At 36.7% G+C, this 14,421-nt stretch overlaps 1 protein-coding gene across 3 annotated transcripts in view; it reads left to right on the forward strand.

Annotated features, from left to right (window-relative positions):
• Positions 1 to 14,421, forward strand: part of ZRANB1 (zinc finger RANBP2-type containing 1) — a 57,230-nt gene that overhangs the window by 12,451 nt on the left and 30,358 nt on the right. Inside the window, exons 2-3 of one of the 3 annotated variants that reach the window (XM_038579057.1) lie at positions 5,745 to 5,921; positions 7,216 to 8,066. In XM_038579057.1, the coding sequence (XP_038434985.1) occupies positions 5,881 to 5,921; positions 7,216 to 8,066 (892 nt within the window). In that variant the 5' untranslated portion in view covers positions 5,745 to 5,880. Of the gene's footprint in view, positions 1 to 5,744; positions 5,922 to 7,215; positions 8,067 to 14,421 lie in introns of those variants that run through there. The other 2 variants (XM_038579058.1, XM_038579059.1) reach the window with 2 other exon arrangements.

Genomic DNA, 14,421 nt, shown 5'->3' on the forward strand with positions numbered 1-14,421 from the left:
ATTCCCGCCCCACACCTTCATGAATGAGTGTTGGATATTGTCAAATGCCTTTTCTGCATATATTCATGTGATCTTTTTTTTTTTTTTTAAGTCTCTTGAAATGAAGGATTGCATTACTTGATTTTTTGAACATTGAACTAGCCTTGCAATCTGGGATAAACCCCACTTGCTTGTAGTGTATAATTCTTTTTATACATTGTTGGATTTGATTTGCTAATGTTTTATTTTATTACTTTTTTAAATGATTTTATTCATTTCATGAAAAACACACACACACACACACACAGAGAGAGAGGGAGCGAGAGAGGCAGAGACATAGGCAGAGGGAGAAGCAGGGTCTCCTGGGATCAAGGACGGCATCCGGCTCCCCGCTCAGTGGGGAGTCTGCTTCTCCCTCTGCCTGCCACTCTCCTGCTTCTATTCTCTATTTCTCTCTCTGCCAAATAAAATCCTAAAAAAAAGCAAAAGTTTGCTCATTTAACCATAGTATGTCATAGTCATCTAGGAAGGGACTGCTTAGTGAGAAATTCAGTGCAGTTTATTAATAGTTCAGATTCTGGATAATGGGAATAAGTGACTGGGCTGCAGTATAAAGTATTGTGTATAATACTAACTTTGGAGCCAGAATCTCTGGTTGTGCCACTCTGTAGCTTTGTGACTTTGTGCCCTTATCTTTTTCTTTGTTTTACATCAGAACTCACTGATTATCTAAAAGTTCCAAGTTTGTACCTCTCCTTCCTGTGTCACACAAGTAATGTTCATACAATTTGGCAAAAAAAATAGCCTTTAGTTTGGCATAGGTATACTGGTTTCTATGGATACTTTATTAATTGGGATTCATCTGTTTAGTATGAACACAGAAATAGGACAGTGGAAAAAAAACAAATTCTGAATGTGAGGTAGCGTCTTTGTAATTCTTGCATATGTTATATATATATATTTTAAATGCTGGGTTGATAATGCCAGCTAATCCACTGCCATACATATTTAAGAAAATCGTAGTCATGTTTCATCTAATTAGATTGCAGATGCCCTGTGTACTGTAGACCTTTGGTAACTTTTATAGGTTGTTAGGTTACATTTGTTTTGTTTGGGATTATAATAGGGGGTACATGATAGACTTGTGAAGTCTCTGAAACTGTATGCATGAACCATACTGAAATGGGTTCTATGGTAGTTGAATGTGTGTGTGTGTGTATAGATGTATGTATGTGTGTATATAAATATAGTGTGTGTGTGTGTGTATGTATATATAGATATGTGTTACTCTTGTTACTGTCTAGGAACTGAAGAGTATAGAGGAAGTTGGCAAGATCTCAGATAAAGTTCTAGTACATACTTAAAGAAGTAGAATTCCTCTTGAAAAGAATGCATTGCCTGGCTGCCTCAGTTGGATAAGCAGTAGCCTTCAGCTTTGTTCATGATCTGATGGTCCTGGGTTGGAGCCCAGCTCAGGCTCCCTGCTCATTGGAGAGTCTGCTTCTCCCTCTGCTCCTCCCCCTGTTTGCTCTCTCTCTCAAGTAAATAAATAAAACCTTAAAACAAAACAAAAAAAAGAATAGAGAGTAGATTAAAAGAGTATTACTATTTTGTGCAAGATTTTTGACATAGTATATATTAATTTTGTATTTATAGATCTTCCATTCTAATCAATAGATTGCCAAGTGGTTTGAAAGAAAAACTATTAGAATTGTAGTTTTTATTATAGTTTTTCGTGATTCTGCAATGTTCACATATTAAAATGTAAGCTTTATAATTCTTGTTATATTTCAGGGACTTACGTTTAGTTGGAATAAAGTTAGATGTATTAGTTGTATGGGTAATTGGCTCAGCTAATCAGGCACAGTGCTAGGAAGACCAAGGACACCATGGCAGGACACCATGGCATGTTATTTAACTTTGTTATTTTAACTGAATTTACTTTGTCCAGCTTGTTCACAAAGTTTTGGAAAGGGACCTTAGCAAGTATGTTTAATTTAAATCTTCTTAGATACAGATGACACAGGGAACCATGATCTCTGTAGAGAAGGAAGGGCAACACATTTTTGAGATCTGATTCTTGACTATTTTTTTTACAAAATTTTACATAGATTTAGTACTCTCAGAGGGTATTTAATGATTGCCAAAGGTTTTGTGACCTTTAGAGGACATAAAGGACACAAAACCCTTTGTGTCCTTTACATTAAAGAACTTGAGTAGTTAAAAAGCTCAGGAGTGCCTATGGTGTTGTACCTAGTTGTTAGTGGTGGACCCTGGCTACTGAGGTCTTGCCACAGAAGTGGATGCCATCCTCTGAAATGTCTCCTTTTTGCCTGAAATTGCTCTATGCTCCACTCTCTCTCTTTTTTTTCTTTTTTTTAATAGGACACTCATTGTGGTCTGTTCTGTGGATTTTTATTAAACATAGGACTGGTCCACATTCCATGCCATTTGATGCCCCGAGCCCCTGAGCCACAGTTCTTTTTTTAAAGATTTATTTGTTTATTTGAGAGAGAGTTTGCAAGTGTGAGCAAGTGCGGGAGTGGGGCGGGGGGGGGGGGTAGGGTGTGGATGGGGGAAGGGCAGAGGGAGGGGGAGAGAGAGAGTGAGTCAGGCAGGCTCCATGCTGTTCACGGAGCTGACTTGGGGCTTGATTCCACGACTTTCAGATCACAACCTAAGCCGAAACTTTTGAAAAACCTGAGAGAGAAGAGACTTGAACTGAGCTTTAAAGAAGGGATGGGGTTTGCCGCAAGTTGAGCGTGGGTATCTGCTGTGCTTGTGTTTGTAAGGTAGTGCCTTCGTGTATCTTGGACAGGGCAGGGGTTGGTCTGCGCATGTGGCTGGTGGGTATGTGTGGTGTTTGGGAGGGAGTCTGTGAGGTGGGTTGTGTGTGCAGAGGGAAGGACTTTGGAGTTTATACTACTGCAGAATTGCTTCAGAAAGAGGGCCTTGCTATTAGGAGGATTTTTCTGGTAGTAGTAAGCTGGGTGGATTTAGAAGGGGAAGGTGCTTAGGAGGCTATTATAGTAGTTCTGACCTGAACTGAGAAGAGTGGATGGCAGTGGGGATGGGAAGGAACTGATTGGACAGAAACCACTAGAGACAGAGACTCTGGGGGTGGGGGAGCAGGATTCAAGAGGATTCTGCTTTTCTGTGCTGGGTGCAGAGGTCCTCATGGTGTGGGAGAAGTCAGGGTTAGGAGTTTGCTGTGGGTGGAAGAGAAGAGGTTTAATGGAGGATGCTGCAGTAAGGTGATGGAGCCCTGAAATGAGGTCAGATTTATGGAGAGAGGGTCCTCTGTATCATCAGTCTTCAGGATCTTGCTCAAGGCCAGTTGTTTTTTCTGTTAACTGTTGTGAGGATGGACAATTATGTAGAAAGATGTGGGAGAAAAGAGGGGAATGACTGTGGGATTTTTGGCTTAAGAGTTGAGTAGTTCTTTTTATGTATCAATATTACAGTTCAGGAGTGCCAGGTGATACTGTAATAGAACCTGAAAATTCAGCATGCTTGGAATAACCTGCTAGTTATAACTTTCATTTTTAGTCCCCTAAGATGCTTTCTGAGCATTTGTAAATTTCTACAGATTTATGTTAATTAATATTTATATCAATAATTTATGTTAATGAGTTAATATTTATATTACTGAATACAGACTCATACCTAATAAAGCTAATACAGACCTTAAAGACTGCTATTAGTCCTTTGGATGATTTACCATTTGAAACTAACTGGCAGTTGAGCTGCTCTGTTTCTTAAGAAGTTTGTACTTGATGAGGATTATTTCACTTCTCTAGTTTCCTTTGATAGGGTTTTAGTAGGTGGTTGGGAGAAGTTGTAGGGTAGCTACAATTTTGAGGAATGCCTGTAATATAGATCTATTTCTTCTGCAGTGTTTAGTAACACTTCACAAATACGGTTTAACTAATTCATTATTAAGCATGACAGTATTAAAAATGAGTTAGTAGCCTTTTTCCCTGATCATTAATCCATATGCCCATAATACTTGTGCTTTTATTAGTATTTGAAGTGGGAAGTATAAAATCAAAACTGATTGATATACTTGGGGACATTATTCAATCTGTCTACAGGGAGAGCGGGATACAGAAATGGATTCATGGACTCTTTGGTCCACAGAATGGAAACTGCTGGTATTGCATTCGAATCAAGGAATATTTGTTTGAAAAGTAGAAGTTGTATCTGTTTCTCCTTAAAGAGAGTCCAGATTGTGCAGATTTTATTTTTGCTTCTTATTGTACCAATTAATTGAAGTATGATTCATTGGATAGAATTTGGAAATCTGTTACATGTAAAATTAGACTTGTAAATTAGATTTACTTGGGTATATGATTATACGTTAACTTAAAAGATATTTAGCAACAGTTTTATTTCACTGTACAATATTAACTCTTAGAGCTGATTGCTATTAAAAATAATTTTATTTTGGGGGGATTTTTGACATCTGGAAGAAAAAGTAAGTGTACTTAGTGTTAATTTCATCTCAGTAATGCAAAATCATGTAGTTGAGCCAAAGTAATCTTTACTCTTCCATTTCATTTACTGATTACAACATGTACAAATGACTCTCTCAGGTAATCCTCTCCAATGAGTTTGTTTTCATTTACTAAAAAGTGGTATTTCTACAAAGTCTCAATTTCCTGTAGAGTTGATACTGTATATACATCATTATTTAATATCATGTACTTACCTTAAAACTTTTGGAGGATGGTTTTGGTATTGTTTACTTACCTGGATTTTTGAAGAGAGAGGCTATTTACCAGGCATATATGACAATGACTATTTTATGGCAGTTTTTTTTTTTTTTTTTTTTTTTTTTTGTCAGATGCGGACATTTAAATATGTTGTGCTGGCACATTAGTTCCATGAAGATTAGCTAATGTAATGTAAGGTCACAAGCTGTTTAGTTGAGCCTATGAGCATATCAAAGTAAGACTTACTAAAGCAAGCCTGAAATTTTGAATGTGAATATTTTAAATGAAATATGGAAATTACTTCTGGTAGCCTTGAATATATATTCATTATGTCATTTGTTCTTGTCATGATAAGTTTCTACTTGATCATGTTATTTTCCAGTAGCATGAACAACTTATTTATATTTCATTCTTGAGAAACTAAAGGAAGAAACTGCCTGGTGAATATGAAAATTGCCATTAAATTCGATTGTCCCATTTTATGGATGCTTATGATTATAGTTCCTTGCTCTTCACACTTTTGGATGGTGTTAGAGTGTGTGTATCACTGTGTACAAGCTAAATTTCAAAATCTAAGCAATATGAATATAAATAACCTTGGTTAAGGAAAAAATAGAGTTGCTGAAGGAGAAAAAGAATTCAGGCTAAATAAAAGCAATATTTATTTTTTGCTTTTTCTGCTTACTTGGTTTACATCATCTTTCTTCAATAGTAAGTAATACGGGCAGGAACTGACTTAGCACTACTAAGTTAATATTAACCATACCATTAGTGCACATACATGCACGTTTAAGGCTTTAGAGAAAAATGTCTTTCCTATGTCTAATTTGACCAGCTCAATCAGTTAGCTGATTTTTTTTGCTAAATTAATTTGATTTATTAAATTAAAATGCTTAATACATAAAAAATAAAATGCTTAATACAATAATCCATTATTAAAAGAAATGAGTAGATTAAAGGCTTTTTTTTTTTTTTTTTTTTTTTTTAAATAAATACTTCTGGATAAAGTAGCAGGCTTCAAGTGAAACTCAGTTTTGGTTTCCTTTACAGGACTAGCTATTCACAGTCAGACAGAACCACTTAGCACGCTTTGCCAGTGTCTCCTGAGGAAGTCAGAATCTGAGCCAACATGAAGACTGAATCTTGTCTTTGGTCTGATTTATAAAACCTTACTTTTATTCTAACCATGTGCAAGGTGGAGGTTATAGCATGGAAACTAAAACCTTAGTAAGTGTGATTTTTATTTTAGCTATTAAATTATAGCCTTTCTTGTAGTGAATTTGTCCTCTTAATGGAGTTCACACTGTAAATGGGTGAGGACTTGGCAAACAGAGACACAATAATGCACTTAACAAAATGAAAGCTTGAGCTTTTCAGGTCAGGAAAAATCCCTGAGAAAGAGAGGCAAAGGCTTCTGTTACTCTGCCTAGGATTTTTCACTTTTCTGGCTAAAAATAGGTGGCAGGATGATATTAAGTTGAGGGATTTAAGAAAATGAAGAGTCTGGCTTTAGTGTCAGCCATTAAAAGAAAAGTCATTATTAAGTTTGCTGTGGAAGTTACTTCATAGATTAAGTTGGCATTAAATCATGAAGTCTTCATTTTAGTGTAGTGTTAGTAGTAAGCCCAGTCTAGGAAGCTTTTAAATAGTTGAATATATTCTCAGTATGAATTAAATTTTTAGTATATTTTAAATATTGAATATTTTGAGTATGAATATTCAAAATTCTACTGGACTGAGTATATGCTAGTAATTACCTTAGGGACGTTCCGTCGATTTTATTGTCCTAATAGGTGATACACAGTTTTTATCTTTTTGTGCTCCAGACAGAACTAGATTTTGAGGGTGCAGTATTTCGTAGTGTTACTTTTATGAATGTAAGGATTACTTCTTCAACATTTTTCTTTTCTGCCTGTGCTTTTAAGAGCAGTGGATAAGTAAGTAGCATTTTTAAGCTGCTTTTTTTCTTTCTTAGCAAAATGTTAGAATTGACTTTGTTTGATCTTCTGAATTCTTCAGTGAATCAAACATAATGATACTGTACCTAGATAGCATAAGAATCTGTGCTATCATAGATAGTGTTATGTTCATAATTTGAGAATTGTTATGTGTTTATTTGGTTTTTGTGTTCTTTCCATTCTCTTTGAATCTTAACTATTGATTACTTTTCTAAATTGATGATGATGACCTGGCTTAAATTAAGCATTTCTATTAGTAGCTTTTTTTTTTTTTTTTTAACTTGCTTCCCTTTTAGAACAAATCTTTTATCTTCTGCTTATCTCTTTTGCATTCTAAAGTACAATATCATTAAATCCCAAGGTCTAAGATTTTTCCTTGGGACTTATCTCTGGTGTCTCTAATGGAAATTGGAAAAACAAGGATACTTCATTGTTAAATTTTTCAGGCTTCTTTTGAGAGATTTCTATTTTATAAGTTGAAGGGTAGTTTTGTTTTGGGGCACATTTTCAGAGATGAAATTATATAGTTATTGTTTTAATAACCATGTCCTAATTATTTATAGCTCCCTGCCTGACATAACTCACTTCAAGAAGAGCACAATGTCAGAACGTGGAATTAAGTGGGCTTGTGAATATTGTACGTATGAAAACTGGCCATCTGCGATCAAGTGTACTATGTGTCGTGCCCAAAGACCAAGTGGAACAATTATCACAGAAGATCCATTTAAAAGCGGTTCAAGTGATGTTGGTAGAGATTGGGATCCTTCTAGCACCGAAGGAGGAAGTAGTCCTTTGATATGTCCAGACTCTAGTGCAAGACCCAGGGTTAAGTCTTCTTATAGCATGGAAAATGCAAATAAATGGTCATGCCACATGTGCACCTATTTGAACTGGCCAAGAGCAATCAGATGTACCCAGTGCTTATCCCAGCGTAGGACCAGGAGTCCCACAGAATCTCCTCAATCCTCAGGATCTGGTTCCAGACCAGTTGCTTTTTCTGTTGATCCTTGCGAGGAATACAATGATAGAAATAAACCGAACACAAGGACCCAGCATTGGACTTGTTCTATTTGCACGTATGAAAACTGGGCCAAGGCTAAAAAATGTGTTGTTTGTGATCATCCCAGACCTAATAATATTGAAGCAATAGAGTTGGCAGAGACTGAAGAGGCTTCTTCAATAATAAATGAGCAAGACCGAGCTCGGTGGAGGGGAAGCTGCAGCAGTGGGAATAGCCAAAGAAGATCACCTCCTACTATGAAACGGGACTCTGAAATGAAAATGGATTTTCAGAGGATTGAATTGGCTGGTGCTGTTGGCAGCAAGGAGGAACTTGAAGTGGACTTTAAAAAACTAAAGCAAATTAAAAACAGGATGAAAAAGACTGATTGGCTATTCCTCAATGCTTGTGTGGGTAAGTTTCTGCATTTTTTTTGAATGGGATGGGAAAAGATATTAAAAATGATATGAAAGATACTATTAGGATTTATATTACTTAGCATTTAGGTCATTCAGCATGATAGCTGTACTCCCACTATGCGTGCATAAGAATCTCTGTATTTGTGATCTTGTTATAATAACTTTGTCCTAAATTGCCTCTGTTTCATTGTGTGTCTTCCCTTCATTAGGGAGAAAAGCTTTTTAAGTTAAAGCAAAGTTTTTTACACATCAGTGGAAGAAATACATACCTGGAGTTTAAAACTGCTACTCTATTTATTGTAACAAGATGTGACTGAGGAACACCAGCTGCTGCTTCAGAGTGTTTGTAAACAGTGTGAGCATCTTGTGATGATAGAAGCTTTAGTCAGATGTTAAAAATATCACAAAAATGTGACTCCAAGAAGTTGAACAACCATAATATTGACCTTGAAAATACTGATGTTAATTTAACATGAATGTCATGTAGTAAATATTTGCAAATTTTATGAAACTAATTTTACGAACCCGCTGAATTCCACAGTTCAAATTATGATTTGTGTATTTTGTGATTTTAGCGCTTCCTAAGGAAATTCTGAATATTGGTCCCAGTTACTGCCTCAGACCTGTCGAAGGACCAGGACTTGTGAGAGCAGGGTTTTCTCTAGTTACTGACCTTGTGAGTTAAATATTGGTGATGTAATTCACAAAAGCAGTTATTGGACGCTCTGTGCTTTTTCTTTTCTTTTTGAGTAGATTAGCTTTTTGAATTTTATGATTTAAATTTGGGTGGGGTGCGTACTTTGATAGTCTGTTTTGTAAAGAAAATTTTTGTAGAGGATTATTTGTAGTGACTATTCAAGTTAAATACTGTGTGGAACAATAGCTAAGCTTTAGATATAGCTTAGCTTTATGTGATTTTTTTTCCCATTTAAAATTTCTTTTGTTTAACCTCCTGAATATAGCTCCAAGAACATAGAAGACAAAACTGTTTGAACCTGTAGGTCCCAAGTGTAGATTTCAAGAAATCTGACTTTTTAATTTCAGTTTTGTCCCAGAAGGTAAATCCTTCTGAGCAACAAAACACAGTAGGCACTTAGTAACTCTGAGCTCCAATTTTCTTCTATCCTGAGGACTAGGGATGAGAGTGCACTGAGCCATTTTAGGCTGTGTTGTCCCATTTCATCCCATTGATTTTTTTTTTTCTCCTTCAAATTGGGGTACCCTTTATAATATAATTTTCCTTTTTTTTTTTTTTTTTTTTTTTTAAGGAGATACAAAAGGTCATACTGTCTCTGACCATCATGGCTGCTTTCTGACTTAGCTATTCTGGATAGTCCATAAAGATGGATTCATACGTGACCCTTTGTATCTAGGTGTGATTGTCTTTAAGTTACCTGGATGCCTTTTGGAAACTCTTAAAGAATCATTTTTGCAGGTGGTAATGCATTATGCATACATTTAGTACAAGGTCATATAGTACAGGTAAGTTTATAGATGAAATACGTTGAGACAACTATTAACCTCTGTTGGGATCATAGACTCCTTTAGAAATCGGAGGTTCATAGTTTCTTCAAGATTGTGGATCTCAGGATAAGAACTTCTGCTTTGAAATAGTTTTTCTTGAAACACACAAATTAGAAGATCAATAGAACTCTGTCTTTGGCTATTATTTCTTGCTTTCCCGACTACTCATTTTGTTGCTGCTTTTTCTTTCCACATGACCTTACTTCTTTTGGGATAACCATCCTTGTACCTCTTTGCATTTTGCTGGCTGTGAGTTCATTTTAAGGGTGGAACAAAACTCCTGCCAGCAGAACCACTGTTGTATTTGATCTTGTTTCATTTAACAAACAGTTTCTTTGTCATTAAGTCCCTATTCCCACCCATTCCAGGGTTTTTAGGTTCTTAGGGCCAAGTATTAATTGTATTTAGTTCTTGGTAATGTGCATTGTTTTTCCTATCAACAAATATTTTTTACTTCACCATACAGTATGGTTCTGAACTGTTGTACCAAAAATTATGGCCATGTTTTTATTGGGTAGTCCTATCCTAACTTGTAAACATCACTGAAATATGTGTGAAACTTTTTTTTTTGTTTACCTTGTATTGGGTTAATAAACAGAAGCCCACATGTACTGAAAATTAATCTTTACTTCCCTATTTCTGCTTGCTTTATGTTCTCCAAATTTCATCAGATATGACATATTATGGTTTGTCCATGTTAGGCATTTAAGAAAATCATCTCTGTGGTCCCTTTGGTAGCATATATACTAAAAAAGAAAAATCATCCCTCCCTTTGAAATTGGAAAAAGTCTCAAAGTCTAGCCAGTTTTGTAGCTTGTTAAAATAGGAATGAGGAAGATTCAGTTGTTAAGGCAAAAGTAAATTGAAGTGCCAAGAGTATTGAGCAAGTTTCTTTTTTACATGACTGTTGGGTATAAGTTTCATCTAAGTCATTATTATTATCTTATGTGGTGAGTGGACATTGGGGACAGCAGTGCCAAAGCCTGACATCAGTGAAAGTGGAATTTGGGGGTGGGAACTGGGATGGTAAAGGCAGAGGTGTGAATTTAAATGTGCAGTTGTCTCTGGAATGTCTGCAGTTTGGTGCCAGGTATTTTCTGGGAGGTCATGTTGGTGCTAATCATAGACTGCCTTTCCTGCTGGATAGATAATGTCCCTAGAGAATAGGCACCTACCTAATATACCATTTTAGTTCTGCTATTGTATTGAATTGGTTGCCCTTTAGAAGAATGTTTAAATTTGTGACCCATGTTGATCCACTGGAAAAAAAAAAAATTCAGGGTCACATAAGAATCCCATATTAAATCTGTAGTGATAACTTTTTGTATTCTCGAACTCTGGACTTCGTATATCTAGTTGTGTACGCCACATCTTCCCTTGAATAGCTAATATTTCCAACTTCTTTACAACTTAGTGATGCTGAAACTGTACTGATCTCTCTCTCAAACCTATTCTTTCACAGTCCCCCTCTCCCTTGATGGCAGGTTTATCCTTCCACTGGCTGTGCCCAAAGCCTTGGTCATCGTTGATTCTCCTTTTTTCTCTTACTCCTTTCCTTCTTGTTGGCAAATCTTCCTGGCTTACCTTCGAAATACATGCAGAATCTGACCACTTCTCACTACACTGGTCCAAACCATGATCCTCTCTGTCCTTGTCATCTTTTACAAACTGTTCTCCAAGTAGAGGTACTCTTGTGAAACTGCTCAGAACTCTTCAGTGATTGCCTTTGTTGCTTAGAGTAAAAGCCAGAGTCCCTCAGAGACTCTCTAGGCCTCCCACAGCTGTGTCCTATACTTTTCTGTCTTCCTCCCCACCTTACGAATTCCCCCCTCCCCACCTATCTGTTGCTCTCAACTTCACTCATTCACTGTAGCTACTCTGGCCACCTTTCTTCTCTACACATAAGCCTCAAACCTTTGAATGTGCTGTTTCCTCTGCCTGGATTACTCATTCTCTAGATTGCAGGATTAGCTCATTTAGTTGCTTAAGTTCTTTTTCTCAATTGTTACCTTCTCTGTGAGGCCTCCCTGACTGCTATTATCTATAATTTCAGCCCTGTTCTTACCCCATCCCCCAGTTTTAATTTTCTTCACGACTGTTGTCACTTTCCACTTTGTCTCCTTTTTTCTTAAAATTTAAGCTTCATGAAAGTCAGGAGTTTTGTCTCCATCAGAGCTATATCCTAGTACCTAAAACAGTGCCTGATACATAGCAGGCATCCAGGCATTTGTTAAATTATTCAACAAATAAGCCCTTGTGGAAACTGGGATCTGGACAAATTGGTCTTTATGCTCCTTTTCTGAATTTCTGGATTTTTTACTTTCTTCCTAGCCTCTGTTTTTTTATTTTACAAACTACCCAGGGCTTGAGCTAATGGGAGCCAAGTTGATTTCTCCTTGTAAGGAAAAGATGGGAAGTTGGTACAATATAGTCTTGGAAGAGGCACACCTCAGTTTATCACTAGGCAGTCTATGGATATGAAAAGTCTGAAGTCAGATTTCTTTACCTTATATTTCTCTTCTTGCCTTCAATGATGAATATTTGACAGTTTGGTGAATATATGATATAAAGAAAAAAATCCTGTGTTTGCTATTCCTGAAGTCCTAAAGCAAATAAAATTTTTACTTGAATATTTTATATTGTTAATGAATCTGTTGCAGTTTGGCATTTTGTCTCATGTCTTCAACAACAGCTGCATCTTTCTTATGTTTAGCTTGTCCAGTGACCCTGCTAATGAAGATGGGAAAGATTTGAGATCGGGGGTCCAGAGTAGTGTTGAAAGTATAGGGGAAGAAGAATCAAGCTCGTATAACGAGTACATGTTGAAACTAGATTTTTAGGCTGAAAGTATTCAGTTGCCCCATGGCGGTGGCATAGAGAAATGTGTGCATCAGTAATGTCTCCTGTTGCTCCCAGGCTTTGGGGTGACTTGCAGCATGTGCTGGTGTCCCTTATTGAGCATCACTGATTTATGGACTAAATCAGAATCTCCTCATCAGTGAGCATGCTGAAATGGCAGCATGAGGATTGTAGTCTGGGGTATTCCTGAGCAAAATTTTGAGTGTTAAAAATCTTACATGATTCTTAAAATACAGAAAACACATTAGCATTGACTTTTTCTTTCAAGTTGTCTGCAAAGGTAGTTCTTCTGTTTGCTCGAATATTTCCCCTTTTCTCATAACATGTTGAAAATCAGTATTTGTGGCTGTTATTTTCTGCACTGATGCCAACTGCATTTTGGCTCCTTGCCTGTGTACTGTGTCCTACATAGCTACTCTGGAGCACCAGACGCAACTGCAAAATACCTATGACTTGTATGGAGGTAAACATGTCAATGTGTTTGTTTGCTTTCACTAATACTTTTTTCATTTTGACAAAATTTAGTGAGGTATAGTCTTTTACCTTTTAAAATACTCAGTTTATTTTGGTATCATTATTAAGAATTATAGATATGGATGGTTCTTCTCAAGGAAGTTAACTATTAAGGTTGTGTTAGTGTTTTTCTTTTTCTGGAAAAATCAATGTGTTCCAAAATGTAATGTTCAATGGTGACTTTTTTTTTTTATGGTGATTTTCAAAATTATTTAGTTTTGAGATATAGTGTGTCTGGTCAAGTGAGTGTTGTACAATAATCCAAACGAAATTACATTAACTTCACCGGAAAAAAAGTCCTATATTATTATTTTTTGAGAGATGATAGTACTCTGAACTAGAATGATGATAAAGTGGTGTATACCAAGAAAAGTACCACATCAGAACAAAACAGAAAAGGAAATCCTTGACAGAAGACACAATGGCAATTTTACCCGTTTATTATGATCTTTGTGGCTGACCTTTTAACTTTAGAGGAAACTTGGCATATAAATTATTTTGTAAGGAAAGAAATGGAAGAGGTTTCTCTTTTCTAGTTTTGTGTTCTTTAGCTTTAAAAATTAATTTGCTGCACGGAGATACCTTATTGATGACTTAACCTGAAGACACAAAACCTGAAATACCTTGCAAAACACACTGTTAGTGAGAGGAGCTAGTGTCTAAAGTTGTATTTTTTGGTTGCCTACTAATGCTTGCTTTTGCTACAACCTCCACCACCCCAACCCCCACCCCCACCGCCCCAGCCTTTTCTGATTTACATGACTGATTGAAATAGTGTAGCCGGCAGAATAATACCTTCTGGCCCCCAAAGATGTTTAAATTCTAATCCCTAGAGTATATAAATATGCTACTTTCCATGGTAAAAAGGGTCTTGCAGATGCAGTTAAGGGACCTTCAGATGGAGAGATGCCCTCCTGTTATCCAGGTGGGTCTAACAATCATAAGGGTCCTTATAAACAAGAGAGAGACAGGAGAATGTGTGTCACAAATGGAGACATGACAGTGGAGCAACAGAGGTCTTAGTGATGCGGGGCCATGAGCTGAGGAATGCTGGTAGCCTCTATATGCTGGAAAAGGCAAGGCTCTTCCAGGCCCTCCCCAAGGAGCACACCTTGGTGAGTATAAAAAATTTGAATTATTTTAAGCCATGATGTTTGTAGTGAGTTGTTAGAGCAGCAATAGGAAATTAATACAAACAGCTTGTTTGTTTGTTACAGATAGCAAGTCCAGGTGTCACCTGTGCTTCTGATCAACTGGTTACATATCATGAGTTTCCATGACCCTGGCTTGGGTTCAGTTAATTCGGTACAATTGCTCACAGAACTCAGGAAAACCTTTTATTTACTAGATGGTTATTAAAAAAGGCTTCAAACCTTTTTGAAGCCTAGAGGAACTTTTTTGGAACTAGATGGAAGCGATGCAAAGGGTAAGGGAAGGGGCTTTCCATGTCTTTC

Source organism: Canis lupus, chromosome 28, assembly GCF_011100685.1.
Source record: "Canis lupus familiaris isolate Mischka breed German Shepherd chromosome 28, alternate assembly UU_Cfam_GSD_1.0, whole genome shotgun sequence".
Lineage (NCBI taxonomy): Eukaryota > Metazoa > Chordata > Mammalia > Carnivora > Canidae > Canis > Canis lupus.